This window comes from Patella vulgata, chromosome 6, assembly GCF_932274485.2.
Source record: "Patella vulgata chromosome 6, xgPatVulg1.2, whole genome shotgun sequence".
Classification (NCBI taxonomy): Eukaryota; Metazoa; Mollusca; class Gastropoda; family Patellidae; genus Patella; species Patella vulgata.
Window position 1 is genome coordinate 74207169 of NC_065884.2, and position 24768 is coordinate 74231936.

The 24768-nt window shown below is 37.8% G+C and overlaps 1 protein-coding gene and 1 long non-coding RNA gene across 2 annotated transcripts; both read left to right on the top strand.

Moving 5' to 3' along the window:
- Positions 1–5056: 5056 nt before the first annotated feature.
- Positions 5057–10171, top strand: LOC126825364 (fibrinogen-like protein 1). Its single transcript, XM_050554966.2, has 4 exons — positions 5057–5294; positions 7005–7222; positions 8820–8935; positions 9401–10171. Exons 2-4 carry the CDS (start codon positions 7008–7010, stop codon positions 10090–10092), a joined length of 1023 nt encoding a protein of 340 aa, XP_050410923.2. The 5' UTR covers positions 5057–5294; positions 7005–7007; the 3' UTR covers positions 10093–10171.
- Positions 10172–21863: 11692 nt separating this feature from the next.
- LOC126825372 (uncharacterized) lies at positions 21864–23291 on the top strand. The gene is made up of 2 exons (XR_007681932.2): positions 21864–22183; positions 23125–23291. It is a non-coding gene; the product is annotated as an uncharacterized LOC126825372 (long non-coding RNA).
- The last annotated feature ends 1477 nt before the right edge of the window (positions 23292–24768 follow it).

Here is a 24768-nt window from a genome sequence, read left to right on the forward strand (position 1 = left end):
CAAATAGTCATTTTTATTTTAATTCGTTAAATAATTTCGTAACATATGCCGAAGTATTCTGGCCGTTGTGGCTTATTTCAACACATGACGTCGAAAACTCAGATAAATATTTAAAATTGTACTTTTAATAAACAAGACTAAAGTTACAATGTTAATTCAATCTCTTTGCCCAGCTTCAACTTTTCCGCAAATTTTCTTTGGGCTGAATCTTTTTCAGTACAGACAGAGAGAGAAATGGTCATGTCCTTGCACCGAAATTTGTATGGGACTGACCACCAACCATTTGAGATACACAAACTTGAATTAGCATACTAAAAACATGTAACTATTTGCCGTACATATCACCGTAAACAACCTGTTAACTCTGTTATCCTTCCACCTCTAAATAAATTATGAATATTTACCAAAACCTGGCAGAAAATGTCAATTCAAACCTTCCTCGTCCAATTTAGACCAACTAGGTCATTTCGGGACTAACACATGGTTCAATTTTATTTCAATAATTAGCTAGCTCCTTGGGATCTCTAGCAGTTGGAGGAAATCGAAGGACCCTATTCCTTGCCACTTACAACCGGTAATCGAAACCACGTCACTTGACACAGGCGTTAACCATTCGCCCCTACCTAAAGCCCAGCTTAGGCATGGACCTGAGGGGCCAGGCTGTTTACGGGGCCCTACGGTTCATGGCCTAAAGAGGAAAAAAATCAAATTCCAGATGAAAGATTCACGGTAATCGATCTAGCGGCGCGAGGGCGGATACTGGGCTATCAGTCAGCCTTCTATGTGAAGTTCCATTCGGTGATTGCTCTAGGCATCTAGCGGCGCCATGGGCGGAGACTGCGTGAGTCTGCAATACCCCAACCTTCTCTTTGATTGGTCAAAACCCATTCAGAAGGATATGAAATAATCTTTTCGTCGCGTCAGGGGTCCCGCGATTCTAGTCAGGCCCAGGGCCCCGCTTCGGTTAAGCTGGACTTTGCCCCAACCCACCCCCAACTCCCGCTTATCCTAATGAAATGTACTGAACTATATTGTCTCAACACTATCGACACCTTGTGTATCTGGAATCTTGTGTAACTTAATGTAGAATGGGCACCGTGTGTATCTTGACTGCCATATTTCGATTCACCAACGTCTCACTGGTTAAATATATTACACTATTTACTTCCATCATTTATCTTGACTACCACGTCTCGAATGTCGACCTTCTCGTTTAGAGTCAGTTTTACTGGTGACGGACACGACACTATCACTGCTACCATCACTAGATAGAAGATGATCATAACAGTTGTATCCGCTATCTACATACCTATAAAATAACAACAGTTTATTTAAACATTCAGTATACCAGAGCTATGCTTATACCGCGGAGTATTCTGGCTTCAAATAATATATCAATTATCATATCAACATTTGATAATATTACAAGAGGTCACCGGATGGCTTAGATTTTAAGTGGACTAGACAATGTCCGAGACTTCGTTTATTATCCTAATACTTGACAATCGAGAATTAGCATCTGCCAATGATGGATATGACTGGACCAATCTTTCCACGGAACTATCCAAACTATGATCTAGCGTGCAGGGACCGGTTTACTAACCGTTTTCTAGACCAGAATTTGTGTTCATGGCGGAAGGATTTACGTAACTGTGTTGATTTATCTGTTCGGCCTTCTAACCAATATGTCGTCTGCTCGCCCTTTCCCTACAATATAAAACATCGTTTATTATAACAATTTGTCAACCATACTGCCAGGTCTAGCGCTAATCTCATTCTCTATAGATCTACTGTCAGGTCAAGCGAAGATGTAAATATGTTTGAATTGGACCGTGGGTGTGAGGAGCGGAGGTGGCAATTCAAAAAGTACCAACATTCTAATGGTTGATGGTACTATATGTTCTATAGGCCGAGTGATGGGTTTGTAGGCCAAGTGCGTGGTACTATATGTTCTATAGTCCAAGTGGGTGGGTCTGTAGGCCAAGTGCGTGGTACTATATGTTCTATAGTCCAAGTGGGTGAGTCTGTAGGTTGATGGTACTATATGTTCTATAGTCCAAGTGGGTGGGTCTGTAGGTTGATGGTACTATATGTCCTATAGACCAAGTGGGTGGATCTGTAGGCCGATCGTCGACCAATAATGAAAATTCCAATACAATAGTTTCATTGCACTTAACCTAGTAAAACCAGTAGAAGGGGAAATTCCCCCCTTCCCCCCTCTCCCCCCCTCTTTCTCTCTCTCTCTCTCTCTCATACCTTGATCATAGTACATGTATATAACACTTGAAGTGGAAAAGTGCCTTTATCATAGAATGTGCCACTTATTATGCTAGTAAACTCCACATCATATGTGATAAACAATTATGATGTGTGAGAATCGACAAAATGTGTGAGAGTGCCTTTACCCGTCATTCTAGCAAACACCCTTGTTGTGTGAGAAGTAATTAAAATGTGTGGGAGTGCCATTACCCATTATGCTAGTAATCACCCTTGTTGTGTAAGAATCAATAAAAATGTGTGAGAGTGCTTTTACCCATTATGCTAGTTAACATCTTTGTTGAATGAGAAATGCGTGAGAGTGCCTTTATCCTAGTAAATTCATTAAAAAAACATCCCTTGAATATTCTTTAAAAATAAAGACGATGCCAAAAAACCCGTTATTTTAAACGTGGGATAAGGAAATTGTGTGTTTTATAGAAAATATATCATATTAACTCAAATATCCCCCTCATTTCAACATATAAATGGCTGACGGCGATATCCGAGAGGAACAAAAGAATGATAGTTTCCACATGCGGCCATTACTTGAATCGTGTATTACACACCACGTGTAGATAATACAGATTATATAACACACCACGTGTTAATTTGAATTGTTTTAAAGTCGACATTTGTAAAATTTAAATTATAAAAACTTCCCTTCCCGTCTATTAAAACTGGTCGTCAGTTGAATATAAAGTTTAATAGACCACCGACGTGAAAACATTTAATATAGTGGATAAAAAATAGAAAAGTGTTTTAATAAAACTAAATTAGCTCTCGAGTGTCTATTCCTTGTGCTTTCGGATGAAAGAGTGGGGTGCCGAGGAGGTAGGAGGGAGTGGACATCGATCATAAAGGGTTGTAGGGAGTGGGCATCGATCATAAAGGGACGGAGGGAGTGGGCATCGATTATAAAGGGATAGAGGGAGGGGGAGCCAATCATAAACGGACGGAGGCAGTGGGCATCGATTATAAAGGGACGGAGGGGGGGGGGGCATCGATCATAAAGGGACGGAGGAGGGAGGGGGCGCCGATCATAAACGGAGGGAGGGAGAGGGCATCGATTATAAGGAGACGGGTCGAGGGAGTGTGCATCGATCATAAAGGGACGGAGGAGGGAGGGGCCGTCGATTATAAAGGAACGGAGGAGGGAGGGGGTGTTGATCATAAAGGGACAGGTGAGGGAGGGGGTATCGATTATAAAGGAACTCAGGAGCGAGGGGTAACGCTCATACAGGTACGGAGGCTTGAAGGGGGCGTCGATCATAAATGGAGGGGGGGGGGGGCGTCGATAATAAAGGGACGGAGGAGGTGGGGGAGGCATGGATCGCAAATTAACGGAGAAGGGACGGGGTATCGATCTTAGATACGGTCGCTTCAATTGAAAAGTTGATAGATTTATTTTTGAATGTTTTAAGCAATTCGGCTATCTATTGCCTATATCACATCACTGCACACGTGACCAAAAACAAATTCATGTATGGCAATCTGAATATGACAGAAGTTTTATTTTAGTTGAACATTGAACTCAATTCCTTCGTTTTATAAACACAACGGTGACGAAATGTCGCTTGAAGACATCCGGACAGCAGTGAAATGTCTGTTAGGAATACAAAACACAAAGACGAGAACTGTTTGTATTAGCGACATATAATTGATAACATTATTTCATTATGAATACAAGAAAAGGTCTGTTTATATTTTACATGCTACAAGCCCGAATCATTCGGTACACTATTTGTTTTCATAGCCTTAATAACGTGCACTACGTCATATTGATGACATTTAAAGTAGCAGGGGAATAAAGGGTTTTATAACTCGGATAATTGTAAGCAAATAAAGTCGGGTTTCTGTTCCGACTGGCCTATCGAAGACTGGCTTACGTCATAAAGTGTACAATGAGGGAAATTGTAGCCCGGTCAGTCGCACTAAAGCCTAATCTTATTTCGAATTCCAATTGTCAAGGTTTCTTTTACGTGCACACGAGGCCTTGGTTTTTCATCCTATCCTAACGACATGAGGGTTCTTGTCAGTTAAACAGAGAGAGGGGGGGGGGATTATGAGAGAGAGAGAGAGAGAGAGAGAGAGAGAGAGAGAAATGAGGTTTAACGTCCACTCGATACAAACTAGGTCATTTCGGGACTAAAGGGAGATGAAGAGAGGGAGAGTTTATTTTTTTATGTAGCTCACGAGAAGTGTCTTAAGATGTGAGGGAAAACTAGGTGACCCGGACGAAACCCACGAGTTTAGGATGGCGACCCTACTCCTTGTCACTCAAGTTAATGACAGACATAATATTAAAAGTTCTAAGATGTACCGGGTTTGATACCGATGTTAGTTCCTCGGAATATTCATGTCGGATTTCTCCGTCTCTAAGAGAAAAGTAAATGAAATGGGGTTTAACGTTCTACTATTCTGTTCCTACGAGGCTTATGGATACAGGCAAACACCATGCGCTGTGTCTACTCCTATGTACAATTCTAACTACCAAGGGATCTTTGAATTACACGCCAATATGTACACGGGACCTTTTTTTAGTCCTATCCGAATGACTATACGATGTCAATAGATTATGCAACATTGGGTTTTAGGAGAAAAAAAAGAAAAACACCCCGAAAATGAATCGCAGGAATGTTCTAAAATATCCGTCAAACCGTAGCTTTAAATGGGAAACCCGATGTCCCACATGTGACAAGTGATAATATATATTTCATCCTCGATACGGAACTAGGTTCAAGTCGTGACACACAATGTGTTCAGTTCCCCGGTTCCACTGTTACAGAGAAAAGGTCACGAACTGGAGAGGTCAACTTGACGGAAGTTAACAGCGGAAAAACACAGGACATGTGGAAACGATCGTATTATAGAATTTATTTGTGTGAACATATGTTCTTTATCTGAATCTAATTCTCTCTACAAGAACTCAAGTTGCTGTCTTTCTTTGTACAAACATCGACACCACAGACAGAGAGACATGTTGGATTTCTAAAGAACAAAGGAATCATTATTTTGGGATAATATTTAATTAAAAGGTAGGAGTGTAGTTTTATAAGTTGGTCGGTTATTATTATTATAAAGTAAATTGTTGTTTTATATAAACTGAATTATTATTAAACAACCAGTTTATTATTAGTATAAAGTAAATTGTTATTAATTAAAACAACCAACTTATTAGTATAAAGTAAATTGTTGTTAATTAAAACAACCAGTTTATTATTATTATTATAATTATAAAGTAAACTGTTGTTAATTAAAACAATCAGCTGGACCTCCTGTTTTAACCTGTTTTTTATTATGACAAAGGAAGAAGATGACCCGCCCTCTCTTCTCACTACAGCGATTTTATAAGTGTGTTTTAAACTGACTTTTTGATATACAAGAACTTTTTATTTTGTTGTTTTTTTTATCAATCTTAAGGTGACTTTTGATATACACGGACGTTTTTATTTTGTATTTTTACCAATTTTCAACCCATTAAGTGTAAATAATAAAATTAAATCAACCATTCTATAATATCATATTTAATGTATTGGATGTTAAATCAACCTGTCTATAATATCATATTTAATGTATTGGATGTTAAATCAACCATTCTATAATATCATATTTAACGTATTGGATGTTAAATCAACCTGTCCATAATATCATATTTAACGTATTGGATGTTAAATCAACCTGTCCATAATATCATATTTAACGTATTGGATAATTACTGATATTAATGACAGCCACCGTGGTTCAGTTAGTAAGGTGTGTTCACTATCCAGAGTAAGGTGAAAGTTTACTGTCCAGGCGGTCTCACGGTTCGATATCTCTATGCATGTTGGTCTAGCGACAGCTCTCCCGAATTTTCAAGCGTGCATTTCCTTGTCAGTGGTGCAAGACGGAGCCCCGGACAGGGACAGAGTCTAGTCGTTCGGGTGGAACGAAAAACAACCCATTTGTTGTATAATTACTAAAAATAAATATAGTTTAACCGTGATAGACAAACAATATTTTAACCGTTGAATATTGAAAATAAGTTTTATCCGTCCATTTCAAATAGAATTTGCACCCAACCAATTATTTAATAAAACGGGATTCGCCCCATAAAGCCTGTAATTTATACAATTCTCTTCAATTTATTATTAAAATAAATTTTTTTATTTATTTATTTTTCATATATTCGTAGAGTTGGGCAAAATGTCTATCATTGCACTCTGTATGATGCCCGTCTTCACTTGACCAAGGGTTTCCGATAACAGAAACAAATAAAGTTATCACCTACCAGTACAAGTTTTAGACATGAATTGAAATGGGGTTTAACGTCCTACTATTCTGCTCCAATAAGAAATGGGGTTTAAAGCCCTAATGGTCTACTCCAAATGGGCTAATGAAGACGGACATACGCCATACAGTGTGCTATGAGGGCAATTTTGCCCAGACAGAGGCGCTTTGGCATACTCTTTTTCAAATTCCAACTGCCAAGGGATCTTTTACGTTCACGGGACCTCGCAAGTTTTAAATAGTAATAATTAGCGACATGCAGAAGTAGAAACCTATCATTTTGTAATCATCTCTTTTAATTACTTATTGAGTTGTTGCCCTTGTTCAGTTTTTATCTTCTTGTAAATGCTTCCATTACCTATAAACAAACGCCTTTAGGGACTGGACTACACGGACGACTTTGTTACTGTGGTTCTGTCAACCTTTTGTTTAATTTATAAATATTATTATGTATTAATACGTTTTGTATATTTCAGACGATGATTGGGTTGTACTCGGCCACCATATTGTTGGTGGTGACGTGTCTGTATCCTAGCAACTGTCAGACACCTGACAACATCTGTCAATCATCAGCATATCGTAATCTACCACCAGGACTTCAGAATGAACATCAGTGTATGGTCCTAGAACGTTTACAACGTGACATGCAGAACGAAAAATTAACAAGAGACAGGCAATTCAACAGTATCCTTACGTACGTAATTCTATTCCATTCAATAAAAAGATAGGGAAATGGGGTTTACCGTCCACTCAATAAAAGAGACATGGTTCAATTTTACTGGGTCATTTTAATTTTCTTTCAATAATTCAGCAGTTGGAGGAAACCGGAGGACCCGGACAAAACCCTCAAGATTGGGCACACGAACCCACTCCCTGTCACGTACAAGTATGAGATACAAACCTCACGTGATTCAATGACAGACCCTATGGCCTAATTCGCAATTATTAGACCACTTTGGGAGCTAATAAAGAAAGTGCATCTAGACGTTCTGATGTTAAAAACAAGATACCCACTCTTGATAGTTGAGATATGGAGAAAAATAGGCGGGATTGTGCTGTCAGGTTAAAATCCCCCTCCCATCTCATTTTTCTTTGCCCCATAAGAACGACTCGATCTTATTTCGTGCCATGCACCACTAACACTGGAAACACCCGTGAAACACCAGGATGAAACCGGAGTCCTCCAGCACAGTTAGTGATCCAGCACCATATTCGCCGATCCACCGTGGTCCCTCATCTTTCTAATACCTTATTTACACAGAACCACTGTAGTCCCTCTTCTTTCTTATACCTTATTTACACCTAACCACTGTGGCCCCCTTCTTTCTAATACCTTATTTACACCTAACCACTGTGGTCCCTCTTCTTTCTTATACCTTATTTACACCTAACCACTGTGGCCCCCTTCTTTCTAATACCTTATTTACACCTAACCACTGTGGTCCCTCTTATTTCTAATACCTTATTTACACCTAACCACTGTGGTCCCTCTTCTTTCTTATACCTTATTTACACCTAACCACTGTGGCCCCCTTCTTTCTAATACCTTATTTACACCTAACCACTGTGGTCCCTCTTCTTTCTAATACCTTATTTACACCGACCACTGTGGCCCCCGTCTTTCTAATACCTTATTTACACCTAACCACTGTGGTCCCTCTTCTTTCTTATACCTTATTTACACCTAACCACTGTGGCCCCCTTCTTTCTAATACCTTATTTACACCTAACCAATATGGTCCCTCTTCTTTCTAATACCTTATTTACACCGACCACCGTGGCCCCCCTTCTTTCTAATACCTTATTTACACCTAACCACTGTGGTCCCTCTTCTTTCTTATACCTTATTTACACCTAACCACTGTGGCCCCCTTCTTTCTAATACCTTATTTACACCTAACCACTGTGGTCCCTCTTCTTTCTAATACCTTATTTACACCTAACCACCGTGGTCCCTCTTCTTTCTAATACCTTATTTACACCTAACCACTGTGGCCCCCTTCTTTCTAATACCTTATTTACACCTAACCACTGTGGTCCCTCTTCTTTCTTATACCTTATTTACACCTAACCACTGTGGCCCCCTTCTTTCTAATACCTTATTTACACCTAACCACTGTGGCCCCCTTCTTTCTAATACCTTATTTACACCTAACCACTGTGGTTCCTCTTCTTTCTAATACCTTATTTACACCTAACCACTGTGGCCCCCTTCTTTCTAATACCTTATTTACACCGAATGTTTAATTTATATAAATTATTAGCTCGACATGTGTTATCTTGTTATTTAGGAAGTTGTCTCGACTTGATATTAAAATGCAAGCTGGATTTCATCGTGTTAAAGATATACCGAGTGCCAACAGAGCGAGAGGATTCCCAGCTCTTAAAGATATAACAGTGGCAAGAAGTAAGTTTTACCTTTTATTGAACATTTTAAACAAAGAACCATTAATCAACCTTAAATCATACTGATTGTAAAAGATGCGTTTGATTTACAAATCAATAGGGTTCTTCCTGTCAATATGACAGACAAACAATTTCAGACTGATTGGATCGGAACTGATGCCTCGACGGTGCTAAGTTCGTAATAATGGGAAATGTCCCTAAAAAGTTATTTAAAATCATCGAAATCCGTAAATGATAGACTTCATTATCCCCTGTATAGTATATGATAGACTTCATTATCCCCTGTATAGTATATGATAGACTTCATTATCCCCTGTATAGTATATGATAGACTTCATTATCCCCTGTATAGTATATGATAGACTTCATTATCCCCTGTATAGTATATGATAGACTTCATTATCCTACTGCATAGTGTATGATAGACTTCATTGGTTTTTTATTTGATGTCATTTGTTTGTTTCAGATTGTTACGAACTGAAAATGAGTGGTCTCAATCTTAGTGGAGTTTATCCTCTTAAACTTCCCAGTGGATACGTTGTTAATGTTTGGTGCGATATGGAAATGCAGGGTGGTGGATGGACCGTCATTCAGCGACGTTTTGACGGATCAGTGAACTTTACGCGAGGATGGGACGATTACGCTTTTGGATTCGGAAACGTGAATTCCGAGTTTTGGTTGGGTAATGAGAATATATATTACATGTTACGCAACACGAATTACACGCTACGGATAGACCTCCTGGACTGGGAGGATCAGCACGCATGGGCACAGTATGATTATTTTAAAGTGGCGAGTGAAGAGAATAAATACAAGCTGACGGTCAATGGATTCTCGGGGACGGCCGGAGATTCCCTCGCCTATCACAATAATATGTTCTTCAGTACCATGGATCGCGATCACGACAAATGGTACGCTAGTTGCTCCCATAAAGATCGGTCCGGTTGGTGGTTTAATGCCTGCAGTTACGCGTCCCTTAATGGAATATTTCACCCCAACGGAGAACAGAATATCACACCAGATGGCGTTATTACTGGCATCACGTGGTTCGAATGGAAACAGAACCTCGCGTATTCGATGAAGCGCGTGGAGATGAAGATCAAACCGAGGGTAGCCTTAATGGCGGAAGCAGAAGGCCTCATCGGTGGATATGACTGATTTTAACAGTTTGTATTTCTGAACGAATATACCGACATTTATTCGTAGATAACTTTCTTGTTTTTACTAAAATGGTAAAGTATATGAAAATGTTTTCTGGTCACAGAAGAGTTTCTTATGTATAAATTCATGTCATTATATAATTGCAGGTGATTTATTTTATTTATCTTAAACACGTCCTGTCACGACATAGTCGGGGCAACAGAGCACACACACACAACAAGGATGTGAACAAAGCCCGGGGTGTGCGTGTGAGTGTGTGGGATGGGGAGGGGGTCAACGGTCAACGTTTTGTCCGGCGTGAGATCTTGGGGATTACTAGAATTTGATATTCACTTGATTTGATATTTGTTTATTTCTTGCAATGTCTATGTTCTGTCTTGTCCGCAGGTTTATCTTGTAGATTTTGTTTTGCGTGTAGGGCGTGTAGGGCTGTTCCTACTATTAACTGTTTAATTGTGCAATGCGAGAGGGGGATTTTGCTGGGACAGTGGCGTTTACGCATACTTTTCTTCGAACTCCAAATGTCAACTGCTCTTTTATGTGATAATAATTGTACCGTGCGGTAAGGACGGCCAGCCCTCGATAAACTACTAGAAGGTTTTATTACCCAACAAATACCTTCTCGAAGTATGTAATAAAATCTAATCGGGTGTATGAGTATATTATTATACTCTTTTTCGTTTCATTTATAAATTATCATTAGCATATTCCCACGGCCGTGGTGGGTTTTAGTACCGACACTTGGTCGCAGTTATGCCGTGAGTTGAGATTGTATTAGTAGAAGAAAGTAAGCCCTCGTTTTTGAAGGTCTTTGCTCAATCTGTTTTACAGAGGTAATGCGAAAACTGGTCCGGGAAGAATGATGCCTTTCACTTATTTTTTATACTCTTTACGTCAAATCAATAATATGTCACGCGAGCTTCAGATATAAAACGTTCAAAGGACTGTTGAATTATTAGATAATTAGTATTTCCAGAGAAAGTATTATTGCCCCCCCCCCCCCCACGACATAATAAGCATACTATGTCCCTTGCACGACATCCCACAAATTAGTAACCACGTACTCGTGGAAGAGACCATTGCCTCATGTTGATTGGATATTGTAATATAATGCTATGTAACCAGTTATGGATTCAGACAGATTAATTACTATAATTGCTATAATAGTTAATACATAATGCAAAATGTGTCACAAGTTATTGCTATTTTAACATTTTTAATGATTCAAGGCTTGTTTGAATCGAGCAAATATTGACTGAGCTATATCCGTATGAAGGTGCCCAAGGCAGAAAAGGAAGTTTTGAGAAAAAGACATTCAAAGATGTCGATATGTTCAAAAACAAGATAATATTATTTGTTATTTTGTGGTTAAATATTTCTTTCTACAGCTTTTCAGGGGTGCCGAAAACGAAAATCTTAGTTTTAGGTCGATCCGACAATATGTCACTAAAATGACGCATTTGTCAGTTTCACCAGTTATGTGTTTATTAATGTTATTTTATAGGTTTTAAGGGGTGCCGAATATGACAATTCTAGTATTAGGAGTCATAAACATTTACACAAGACAAACCCACGGACAAGACACACAATATAAGCCCACGCGGACATTTCAAAAAATAAACAGAAACGTATAAGGGGCCAGCCGCAATCGTCCACTGCGCGATCTCTTATCAGTAGGTCATATTTTATTGCTTGTATCCTAATATCGAAATTTATTCAAGTTAGATAATGGTTCGGCTCTGTAACGAATCTAGAAAAATCTAGTTTTTGTTTTAGGATGTATTAGATTATTTAACATTTAAAGATGCATTATACAGGAGATAAATCTGTAACTACCAGGTATTTTTAAAGATGCATTATACAAGAGATAAATCTGAAACTGTCAGGTATTTTTCCTGGCTTAAAATGTTATATTAATATTATTTAGATATTTATTCACATGGCAAGCCAATAATCAACTCTCTCTAGACCATCGGATGATTCAGATATTGACTGGATTGTACATATGTGGTGTGCTGTATGATTGTATATCTGGGACGCCTGGCTTGTTCATTCCCATGGTGTCTCCAGATCTTATATATACTTCGTGGGGAATCTTATTTGTCTAATTCGGTGGCGATGTATGAATTTCATGACTGGGGTTGCAAGTTCGATTGGGGGTGTATGGAGAGGACGGCTTCTTCTCTTTGAGAAAACTCCTAAGTTCAACCCGGACTAGGTTATAGTCGCGTAACGCAACTTGGGTGTAAATATGTGACGTATACTGATGTTCAGTAACAACTGAATGAAATTGAATCAGTTTAGCTATTAAAAGAGACAATGGAGGCGATGTTTACCCTTAATAGAACATCTGATACCATTTATCATGCGTATTGGGAGTTTATAAAGATTACAGTTAGTATTTTAATCTATAAAAACCACACAATAGAAACTTAAAGTCGTATGGAACATATCTTCTAGACCGATATTAGGAACTGCATTCCGTTAGTGTTTATCTTCCATTTCCATCGATGGTGATATCGCAGACAAGCTGTCTTATTTTATTATGCTTAACGTATGCGCAGGCAGGGGACTTCCTGTGGGAGGAAAGCGGAGTACCGGGAGTAAACCCACGAGGTTCAGAAGGCTCCATATCCTTAAGCCACAGACGCTTACACCAGAGTTCGAACCCACGACCAGAAGTCAGAGGTGACAGGGAGCTCGAAGCGCAACACTCGAGACCACTTGGTCATCTCAACCCCACGTAAAGTGGCCTGGTTTCCATCCCATTCTTGTACTTGACGAGGAGTATGGTTGTCTACCTACACGCAAGCGAATGATTGAAATAAAATTCTATCGTGTGGTAGTCCCGCAATTACATACCTACATACTGGCTTCAGCTGACTTCAGTATTGAAATAAAATGAGTCGACCTGCGCCCCTCTAAGGGCTCAAAGCAACAAGTTCCAGTCAGTTGAATCCAGTTGCACAATTCGACATAAGCCCGGATTAAAGATTTCATTATTATCTGTTGATTTAATGACTTCATCATTTCACATCTTAGAACGCGAACGTCAACCTATTTTCTATCCATGAACATCGAGGTCAAGACGGTACCTAACCTGAGTTTAGTTAATCATCTACATTGATATCTAAAGAACACATTCAGCTCCCGCCTTGTTTAAATTTAAATAAGGAAAATGACTATACTATTTAGCTCAGCGCAACTTTAATATCATTTAAGAAATGTTACAGAGAAACAAATATGATTATCTGAAACTTTCCATTTGAGGAGTCTAAAAATAGACGATGACGTAATGACTATACACAAAAGACAAACAACTATTATACGCGTTATGGATAGATCGTTTGATATTTATAATTAATAGATTACAAATTTCACGAAAACCAACATGCCCGAGTTCATTCAAAATAAATATTGCCTTGTAGTTGAATGATTGGCAGCGTCCCGTTATGAAGTGGGTATTTTTAAGTATAGCATATGTACCGGATGCAAACAATTTGGTTTGAAAGTGTGTCATGCGCATCTCAGATAATGTATACTGTGCCCTTAACCGCTATTATATAATGAATGAAATGAAACGGGGTTTAACGTTCCACGTTTCTGTACCAACCGGGATAACGAAGACAGGTATACAACATACAGTAAGCTGTGAGGGGAATTTTTTCAGGTCAGCGGCGCTATAGGACCTCGTGTTTCGAATTCCAACTGTCAACGGTTCTTTTACGTCCATGCCAACTAGTACACTAGACGCTGTCGTTTCCAGCATCCCTCCACGTCTGACAATGGAAAACCATGCTTAAACATTCCATATGTCAAGGGTTCTTTTACGTGCATGCCAAAGATTACACGGGATTTTTCGTACCATCCGAACAACTAGAAGTATTTAATATATAATTCCTTACAATGATGAGTCGATGGATTGGCGAGTACCTGTGGAAAAGACCACTCAGAAAACTCGATCAAGTGTATCATGTACGCCGTATGTGCTAAAACAATCGGAAATCGGGCTGAACATCATGTGAGGGATTTATATACATGTACCTTGAAAACTACACTATTTTGAAACACGAATCTCTAAAAGAAATACCGAACCAAAATGTTTTGTCAGTTCAAGATTTAAAACGATTTGGTGAATTGAACATTTCGCAACATTCAGCATCCTTTGTGGACGATGTAAACACCTAAAAGTGTTGGGTAAATCTAGTCAGTTGAACATTTCGCTATATTCAGCATCCTTCGTGGACGATGTAAACACCTATATTCAGCATCCTTTCTGGACGATGTAAACACCTAAAAGTGTTGGGTAAATCTTTTCATGATCTTTTTTTTAATCCGATTGAACCCAAGCCACTCGATTACCTGATTTGAAAGAAATGTGAGAATATTTTAGCGCTGTTTACGCCGTGAAAATTTAGATATTGTGTGAAAAATACAACTAATGATCATAAATATGCTATTTAAAATGTTTTTATTTCAATCCGATATTACCCTATACGTTTATATCTTCCTTTGATTTAATGACATTGGATATCTTGTCCCAGAAAGCAATACTTAACGGATGCTGCAGATCAACATATAGAATGTTGTCCTCGGTGACAGCTTCAAGCAGAAAATCAAGATTAGCCGTTAGATGTATCTGATGATCGATTAAAACGATTAATCTCTGGGGTGTTGTCAGTGTTATTGATGATAAACAGTTACACATGGCAAAATAGGCTAGATCACTTCTCAAAAAATCTTCGGTTAAGATTAAAACAATCTTCCAACTGTCACGTATAGCTTCCAACAGGTCATCGGCTCGGGAACCACCAGGTAGGTGATCTCTATCACGAAGGTTTAGTTTGATTCCACGATTTGTTTCCAGTTCATTTCTCAGTTCATTACAAACCCAACCGGAGATAGAGTCTGTGTATATTATAAATGCGTCATACACAAAATCATCTCTTTTCTTTGGGTAAATATTTTTTCCAATCATCCTTAAAAGCAGTAATTTCAGTTTCATTTTGTTTTTGGTGAAAACAAAGGCTACTATGAGAGTAAGAACAACGATGGCGAATTCCCCAATAGCTATATTCAGCCAAGAGGACGAAACACATTTTCGGTTGAAGGATGTCCATTGGTTATAAACGGCTTTAGTCGAGGTGGGTATTCCTGATGATTCTACACAAGAATAACTGATGCGATCTAAATTAACACGAGTTTCTTCTAACCATAACAAAAATGGAATCGCCTCACAGGTACAAATAAATGTGTTCCCCCAAAGATATAACTGTAACTTCTTGTTGTTTTCGCTAGTTTTCTCTAACATGTCTCTAGTTTGATGGTTTAAGGTAGTTATTTCATTATCGGTAAGATACAAAGCGTTCAGCTTAACCAACTGGGTTACGTCTGGTATAGTTATAAGGTTATTATTGGCTAAATTAAGTACTTTCAATGTAACCATTGAGTTAAATAAACCGTTAGGTAAATACACAAGACCGTTTCTAGACAGATCCAGATTTTCCAACTTTTTCAGAGAACCAAAGAATCTGCGACCATTCTTAGCAAGGAAATCATTATCCAACAGAGCGTTACTCACATGCAATGTCTTAAGATTTGGAAACTCATCAAGAAATTCCACATTTATGATGCTTAAGGAATTTCCACTTACATCCAAAATTTCCAAATTACCAAGTCCAAATACTTTACGTTTCATATTGTACAGTCCACAATAAGACATATTCAAATATTTTAAATTATTCGCCAAAAAAAACACTACATTAACCTTCAATTCTCCAATTTCATGTGGTAATCCAGCCATGTTTAAACGTCTCAATTTGCTGGAGATATAGATTGGTATTGGTTCTGGAAAATTACGATGTGCATCAGATGGTGTTGCCCGGATTATATATTTGTTGAAAGAGAATTTCATTTGATCTGATAAGTCTGCGTCTTCCAGCATAGACGTGGCGAAAAAGAGAAAGGGGGCACGATGCAAACTTATTGTTCCTGTGATGCGATTAGCTGAAAAATTATATCGTCTTATACATCTGGTCAAGGGTGGATAGGGTGGGGTAAACAAAACATCAAGATCTATAAGGTTAATCAGGTTTTGACTCAAGTCAAGTTTCTCCAAGCATATCTTGGACAGTGATTGTAGATCTAATCTTCTATTAAATCCGATGTAGGGTAAAAATGTTATAATTCGATTAATACTGATCTCAGTCATATTCTTATATTCAAACACACGAAGAGCTTGAATCAAGCGAGAAAAATTACCATTCTTCATAGTTATATTATTGAGCAACAATGTTTTCAAGTTGGGAAATGGCAGAAGAAAGTCTTCCTCGAAACTTTTAATTATGCAGCTATTTAGCTGAAGTAGCTGAACAGGGATATTAGAAAAAGCCTTAAATGATGTGTTTGTTAATAAGGACAGTTCACAATTTAACCATTGCCCGTGTTTCCAGGTTCCACCAACGATGAGTTCCTTAAGCTCGGTTAGATTAGAAAATCCAGAATGAAAATCGGAACTCATGTCGATATTTAAATGTGTTAGTTTTGTTAGGGATCCTAGGACTCGATCTGGTATAATAAATTGACGGTTTGGAAAACGTGAAATATCAGACCTGAGGCTTAAATTCGTCAAGGATTGGAGTGGGGAGAACACTTCCAAAGGCATAGAGATGTCTGTATAATTCAAATTGTGTCCATTGAATTCTAAAACTAATAATGAATCAAGTCTATGAAATGAGAATTCTTGTAAAGTATCAATAGGATTAAAGCTGAGATCAAGATAACGTAGTTGAGTCAGATATTTGAAATCATTATTATACAGAGTTTTAATGTTGTTAAAGGTTAGATCTAGGGTTGTGGTGTTGTCGGGAAGATCTTCTGGAACTCTTGAAGTTTTAATGTGGGAACAGTTGGCGTGAAGTCCACCGTATTGTGCGTCCACTGTTTCAAGACATTTTTTGTTGGCTCCTACTGTTGATAAGGTGAAGGATGAACCCAGTATTATTCCAAGTATGTGATAAACCATATTTCCTTGTCTGTGTATATGTACCTTAAATCAGAGTAATGAGAGTGGCTTTGGTTATTAATCTGCATTGAATGACAAAGTCCTCCCCTGTAAACAGAATAGAATAGTGATGATCCACATTCTCAATCTAATTAATGGAATGATTTGGGGTTTAAATTAATGTTTCACCAACACAATATTTCGGTAATTCTTGTCAAGGATTTAGTGTGCCAGGTTGATCTCGGCCTCCAGGGGGCCAAGGAACCGTTTGATACCAATGTTGTACTGAAGCATGTACCGAGGTATGCATTTAAGATGGATTTGGCGTGGCCAACAAATGGTGATCTTTCACCTTTTGAGAAGTGGGCTAAGCCCTATAATTGACTAATCAGAAGGATTGGTGTTGCCCCCGGGGGATCCAAATCAAAGTTTGAAAGTGAATTGGGCATCAAGTGACTTTTGACCTACCCAGAAGTGGGTTAATTCCCAACATTGGTGACTCAGAATGATTTATATTGCCCAAGGATGGTACAGGGAACCGCTAGATACCCATTTTATACTTGTACTGAAGGTGGATTGGGCGTTGTCGACTAATGATTACTTTTGAGCTACGCAGAAACAGGTTAATTGCCTTTATTGAAATTGAGAATAATTGAAGTTGCCCAAGCGGTCCAAAGGAACAGTTTGATATTATTTGAGTGCTTGTACTGAAGGCATGTACTGACATATGCATATAAAGTGGTTTGGGCGTGGCCGATCAATGGTGGCCTATTCAGACGCGGGGTAATTCCCGAAATTGTCCGCTCAGAAGGATTCAAATTGCCCTAGGGCATCCAAATGAACAGTTTGATACCCATTTTGTGCTTGTACTGAGATTTGCATTTAAGGTAGATTGGGCTTGGCGACCAATGTGATCTTTGACCTACTCAGAGAGATTTATATATGCATTGGGGATCCCATTGAGCATTTTGACACTTTTACCAGATTCCACCAAATAAACTAAATGGAATTTTTCCGTCCACATTGACCACACTTCATATTGTTTATATTTTCCTGTCTCGAAATAATCACCATATGTTTGGCGCAATATAGCCCAGTTGGAGCTGACATGCCATAAAACATTTGTTTATATTTTGTATAGGTTATAAAATCATTGCTATATTTGTTTTCTCATGGGATGAAAAAATCAAAATAAAATACCTAGCAAACGTTTGTTTATTATTTTTGCCTACGCCAATTTGTCTATTGTTTCTATAGCTATAAAAGAAACTGTTGATAAACTAGTATTTGACTCACCTGTTCTGTTGAAAGTAAATTCTATATTTTTTAACTGGAAATTGAAACCACTGTCATTGTTCTATTACATAGACGCTAATGTCTAGAAATATAGACCACCTTGCAACTTCATTATAAATGTTCCATACCATGTGAATAAATAACATCTTCGGCAGAAAAACATATTTAAAAATTTTAAGAAACGACATAAACTGATGTATACGAACGAGATAATTACGTTTGACGGAAATGCACACTTTACCATATATATATATATATATATATATATATATACTAATCATTACAGATGACACGACGACTTCCTGTATATTATTTAGAATTGTATTGAAAATGATTAAACAATTTTACATTCATAAAGAAAGACATGGTTGTGATATAGCAGTTTTTAATATCCATTGTCCATTGTTGAAATACGGAAAGTCTTGTCAACTCCATCTGTTCTCTGGTTACATGTGTATTGCAAGGGAGAGGGGGGGGGGGTACAGTGACGTTTATGTCTACCAGTCCCTCTTCAGTTTATAAACATTATTTTACCTGCATGCAAGTGTGTAAAACTGTTAGACTTTTCTTGTCAGCCCTGTAGGCTCCAACTGTTGTAAGTGAGAACCGGACTTGTAAAATCTCTTAGAATGTTCTCGACTCACTTCGGGATTCGAGCCCTGGGCACTATAGTCAAGGGGGTAGTGTCCGTCTATAAGACTTTCAAAATCGATTAGAATGCATTTTGCCATTTTTCAGATTCCTTTCGCCGCTTGAATGTGACAAGGAGTAGGCCTCCCCCCCACACTATTACAGACCCCTATGCACAAGCCAATTATTAAAATGAAATTGGATCATATGGTAGTCCCGATATGACCTACTTTTTGTTGAGTGGACGTTACCTCTCTCGCTCTGTCTGTCTGTCTCTGTCTCTCTTTTCCATTATTCCTTTAGAATGAGATGCTATTTTAACAAACTCGGTGTCATCTTTAGCTTGCAAGTGTGGAACGCTGTGACCAATATGACATGCTATTACGTCATTATGCCAAAGTTCGACAATGGTTAATCAAATCTGCTATTTGATACAAGTGATCTCAATCCGCTGGTGTTTACTTAATGCCTAACAGTAATTACTATTATTACAAACCCAATCGACTTCTGCTGCAGCTATACATAATTGAGCGTTTAACAGCAAATACACAACGGGTCAGCGTACCAGAAAAGGATTCATTTAATGCCATTACCCAATTAATACAGCTGTTCTTATTTGACTAGTCTATGTAATGTCCTCGAGAATATAAATGGCTATATATGGATTGATTCAGGTCAGTAATTCGTCCCACAATGACTTCAATCATGTTAAATCCATTACATTTGTTGGTCTATTTGGGCAACCATCCACATTTTTTAGAGCAGTCAGACGGGCGTGGCCCCATTTTTTCCGGTCAGATTTTACATTTTAAGATTCAGATATAACACCACAACATTTCAAAACTATTTCTGATCGTGTTGTGGGCGTGGCAGATCGGGCAGATTTTAAGTGGTCAGATTAGGGATATGCCCCACCGAAACCTATCAGATTTGATATTTCTAGAACCGGCTGGTACATAACTAACATTTGGCACCAATTTCAACTATATTACTTACTAGCAGGATACCCCGCTTCGCTCGGGGGTCATAACTCCGAAACCGGAAGTGATAGACTAACGCCACCTAGCCTATGTTACTCCCCGGTCCGAGCTACCCCTATACCCCAAATTTCAGACTCGGGGCAGACCTAGTGTAGCCGCCAACCCCGAACAGACAGACAAACGACAGTCACAAATATATATATAGATATATAAATGAGGCAAATTTTGACCCCGTCAGCACTTTTTAAGGCAGTCAGAAAAGGGCATAACCCCACTTTTTCCGGTCAGATTTATATTTTTTATATTCATACATTGTATGGCAACATTTTAGAAATAATTCTGATCATATTACTTATGAGGCAAACTTAAGTCTTTTTGGCCATATTTATCTGCCCCTCCCAGTCAAATGCCCCGCTGAAACCTCTAGACGGAGAGAAATACAAAAAACTACCGAGAACAAATTGCAAAAGAATTTCTTTTACTAGAATCTAGTAAAGGGATGTCTAAAGGACTCCCAACTCAAAATTGTCAGCTGAAACCCTGTAGCGTTTTTCATAATTAGCATAAATCCAAGATGGCCGCCAATTGGACTTTCTGGCCTCCATATCTTGGAAACGGCTCGTTTTAGAGCAATAAATGTATTATCATTAGATACAACAGTGATATCAACGAATCGGAAAATAAAATTATCACCACGCCAGCATGTTATGGTGTGACGCCCTGACGTCATGTCGCCACACTGCCGTTATTTTGACGTCAAAACACTGCTTTGATACCGAATAAGCGGGTTTGAGGTGAGTTCTGGACCCGTATACAAAGGTTTTCTGAAATTTGAATAAAAATACTTAATTATTCCACTTAACTAACTGTGTTACCTTAAATCAGTATTCAAAGGCTGTATGTTACATTTCCTTGGCTATGTGAAAAACTTAAATTTACACTTAAATTATGGAATACCTGCAACTGCCAAAAATCACGAATTTCTAACTTCTCACGCAAGTTATGTCCAGTTAAAAGCACCACTATAGTCATACTAAACTAGTAGATTTTTATAGAAAATTCAATTTCAATAGATTTCAATTGCAGTTATGAAATAGTGGTAGTATAATGGCGGATATTGTAAACTTTATTATTTTAAAAATGTATAACGAATATAAAACAACATCTTAGCAACTATACACAGGGACTTTTGGCTTTAAAGTTAGGCTGAAAACATCATTCAATGCTATTTATCAATTTATCATTTGAAAAAATTTATAGAAATTCTGTCGGTGCCTACTCTTTAGAATCCCAATCGCCTTACTCGTAAGACTTGGTATATTTTGAATTTGCCCTACCAGTAGCTGCCAATTAGTATGGTCAGACCTTCTATTACTTATGGGGCAGTTTTTTCGTCACTGGCTCTATATGTAAAATACCCCCCCCCCCCAATGGTAGGGTACTATCATGCCAACCTGTCGAATTTCGAACACAAATAAAGCTGTCTCTATTTCTTTTATTTATGCGATATATTTTTGTTTTTCAGAATTTTGTAGAAGTATATGATCTTGATAAGGATCCCCATGAGTTTGAAAATATAGCAGGGATAGAAACTAATGCTCGCCCGGTCGCCCATGGCGAGTAAAAGTCAGTACGGGCGAATGAAATTCAAAATCAATTAGCCCGTGTGGCGACCGTTGTAATAATTGATAATTTGTACTTAATGAACACTGTCATGAAACTAACTTCCGAAAATCGTCGCCATTACTATTTACGTGTTTTTAATCTTTGGCTGTTCCATTTCGCCATATCGGTATGAAATCTGAGCAAGCGAGCTTGCTGATTGGTTGAAATTGTATGATAACGAGGGAGGGTACGGAACAACCTCTGTTTACACCTCAATGAATTCTGAAGCGAAAGTCGATATAATTGAATCACATTTCAGGTTAATTATCATAAATCGCCTAACATAATCGTTGATATATATACATGAAGCAATTTAGCGAAGAACATGGATGTTAAAAGGTTTTATAACAGCGATATATTACTGGGCTAGTAATGGACAATTTACCGATGGGTTGCATGTGGGCTTTTGGTCACCATGTAACGAATGAACATTAGTGTAAAGGGTTAATAAATGGGTCAATGAAGATTCGTCTGCTACAGCTATGGTTATGGAGTTCTATATATACAAGATTTGGTATACATATTAAATCATTTAATTTCTGTTCTTTTAAAGAAAAATATAAGTACTGGAATTGATGTTGTAACATTGTAATAAAAAGTTTGAAAATATTTACAATTTTATCTGTCTTTAGAAACATATTTCTGTGTCTAATTATAGCTAGTCTTGTAAAGGGTAGTAGTAAAATTAAAATATTATTATTTTTATTACCCTTAATAACGCGAACATCAAACAACAATATTTTATTTAAATAGATAATGTTAAATCCTTCAGGGTAACAATTAATAAATATAGATATTAAATTCTTAATAAATTCTGAAACTTTTGGACAATTAGGAAATAAATGCTGCACTCGCTAACCATTCGGGAAAACAGATCATTTGAAGAGCTCCTACGACAGTTCAGGTGTAACTGTAAAACTGGGTGTCACTGTGGCACTGACTCGGTGAACTTGTAAAAACCATCGACAGGACTACAATCATATACTTGTGGTGAGTGTAAAGGATATCATAGCTGTAGCAACTCCGACATGAGTTTTTTTTTAGACAACTCTGGTGAGGAAGCTTTGATAACTTGTTTGTTTCCATCAGGGCTATGTGCCCCCCCCCCAACACACACACACACCATCACACACACACCGACACACACACACTCCCCCGTGACAACAGTGCATTGTTGTGCAAATGCAATCAGTCAAATGTTGTCCATAATGAGGCAGACATACTTTTATTATATTCCTTGACCATGATGAAATGGGTGTGGCAACTTGACCATAATAAAATGGGTGTGGCAACCTGACCATGATAAAATGGGTGTGGCAACTTGTTATTTCAGGTTATTGCAAATGTATTTTTGAGTTTGGAGTAAAAGTAACTATTTCAGTAATAACCGAGGCGTCTAAATTCCATATTCTATATAATGTAATATAACTGTGCCGTTCTCCTACTGTTTTTCAGCAGCCTTGACCCTGAAATTATTGGCTTAGGTACTGGTTGTATGGTCGAACCACATGTAAGGCAAAGACTTTCAGATTTAGGAGGAAGAAATAAGTTTTCCACTGATGGCGGCTGTTAATTTGCATATACATGTAATGCATTATGTAATAAAGTGATTATATTCTAAATGTGTTTATTTGCTTCCCTGGCCACGAAAACATGGGTTTAGACACAAGTTCCACCAAATTTGAACATTTGATGTCCAAGTTATAGAATAAAGACAATATGTTAATCATGACATTATGCTAATTAGCATATTACGTAATTTGAACATTTGATTGCCAAGTTATAACATAAAACATGACATTATGCTAATTAGCATATTACGTAATTTTACCCCTTTCCACCATTCTGGAACTACTCTGAAATACATCGCAGTGAAATTAATTCTGGTCTAACCCCAGATTGACTGGACTATGATAGACCGAAAACCTACATCCCTTTGTTCCCCGTACAGTACTGAGCACCCCCACCCTTTCACTATGTTTCCCGTCCAGTACTGAGACGCTGCCCCAGACGCTGCCCCCCTCCCCCAATCAAGGGATCAATAACAGAAGTAGTAGTCAATAGTTAAGTGTGTTTATACGATGCTTGTGATTTGTGCCAGATAATCCCGTGACCTACCGTCATAACGAATAGTTGGTAGATTCCCAACAATCGTTCACAGGGAATGATGGACATCGGACGGACTGGAGTGACGACAATATACAACCACATTTCAATGATGGTCTATAATAATTAGAAGGACATAGTTTTAATCAGGATAAAAGTAGTCTGATTATTTACGTCTTGTAATGTCAGTTATTTTAATAATTTCAATGATGGTGTATAAAAATTAGAAGGAACATTGACCATAAGTTATTAGTTTTAATCAGAATAAAAGAAACCAAATTATTTACGTCTTGTAATGTCAGTTATTTTATTAATTGTTACTTGAATTGTAAAGTTTCTATGATGATCAATAAATCCCATGACAGGATTACTGAATCTCTTCCAGTCAATAAGATTAGTAACACAGGTAGAACTACCAGGTTTAACAGTCCCATTACATTCTTTAACTACAGATTGTCTATCATCTGTTTTATTTATAACTTTATATGTGACGTCAACATTACATGACGTAATACTTTTATCTTCTACGTCATTCAGGATTAATACAAATAGTTTAACACATTGATACGCCATGTAAAACCTGAAACTACGTGTTGTTTACCATTATACCAATCTTTATAACCTGACACAGTATCCACATTAAAAACATCTTCAATCATATTCTGATGACAACTTACAATTTTACCAAGTTGATTAGTTAACAAAGTTTTATCTATCTCTACTACTTCAAATGTTGAATATCTTACATCAGGTATATCCAATTTTCTACAACAACTTTCATCTTTCTCCTGTCTAACTTTAGGTAATCTTTGTAGAACTTGAACAACAGACGAATCTTCTAAAACATTCACTGAATATTTAACACTAGCTTTTAAATCTTCAGTTAGTCTTTTAATGTCCTCCATTAATTTCCCCAATTTGGATTCTCCTTGTTCACTAGTTTTATATATTTCCTTTTTAATATTTTCTCCAATTTTACGAAATTCGGAGCAG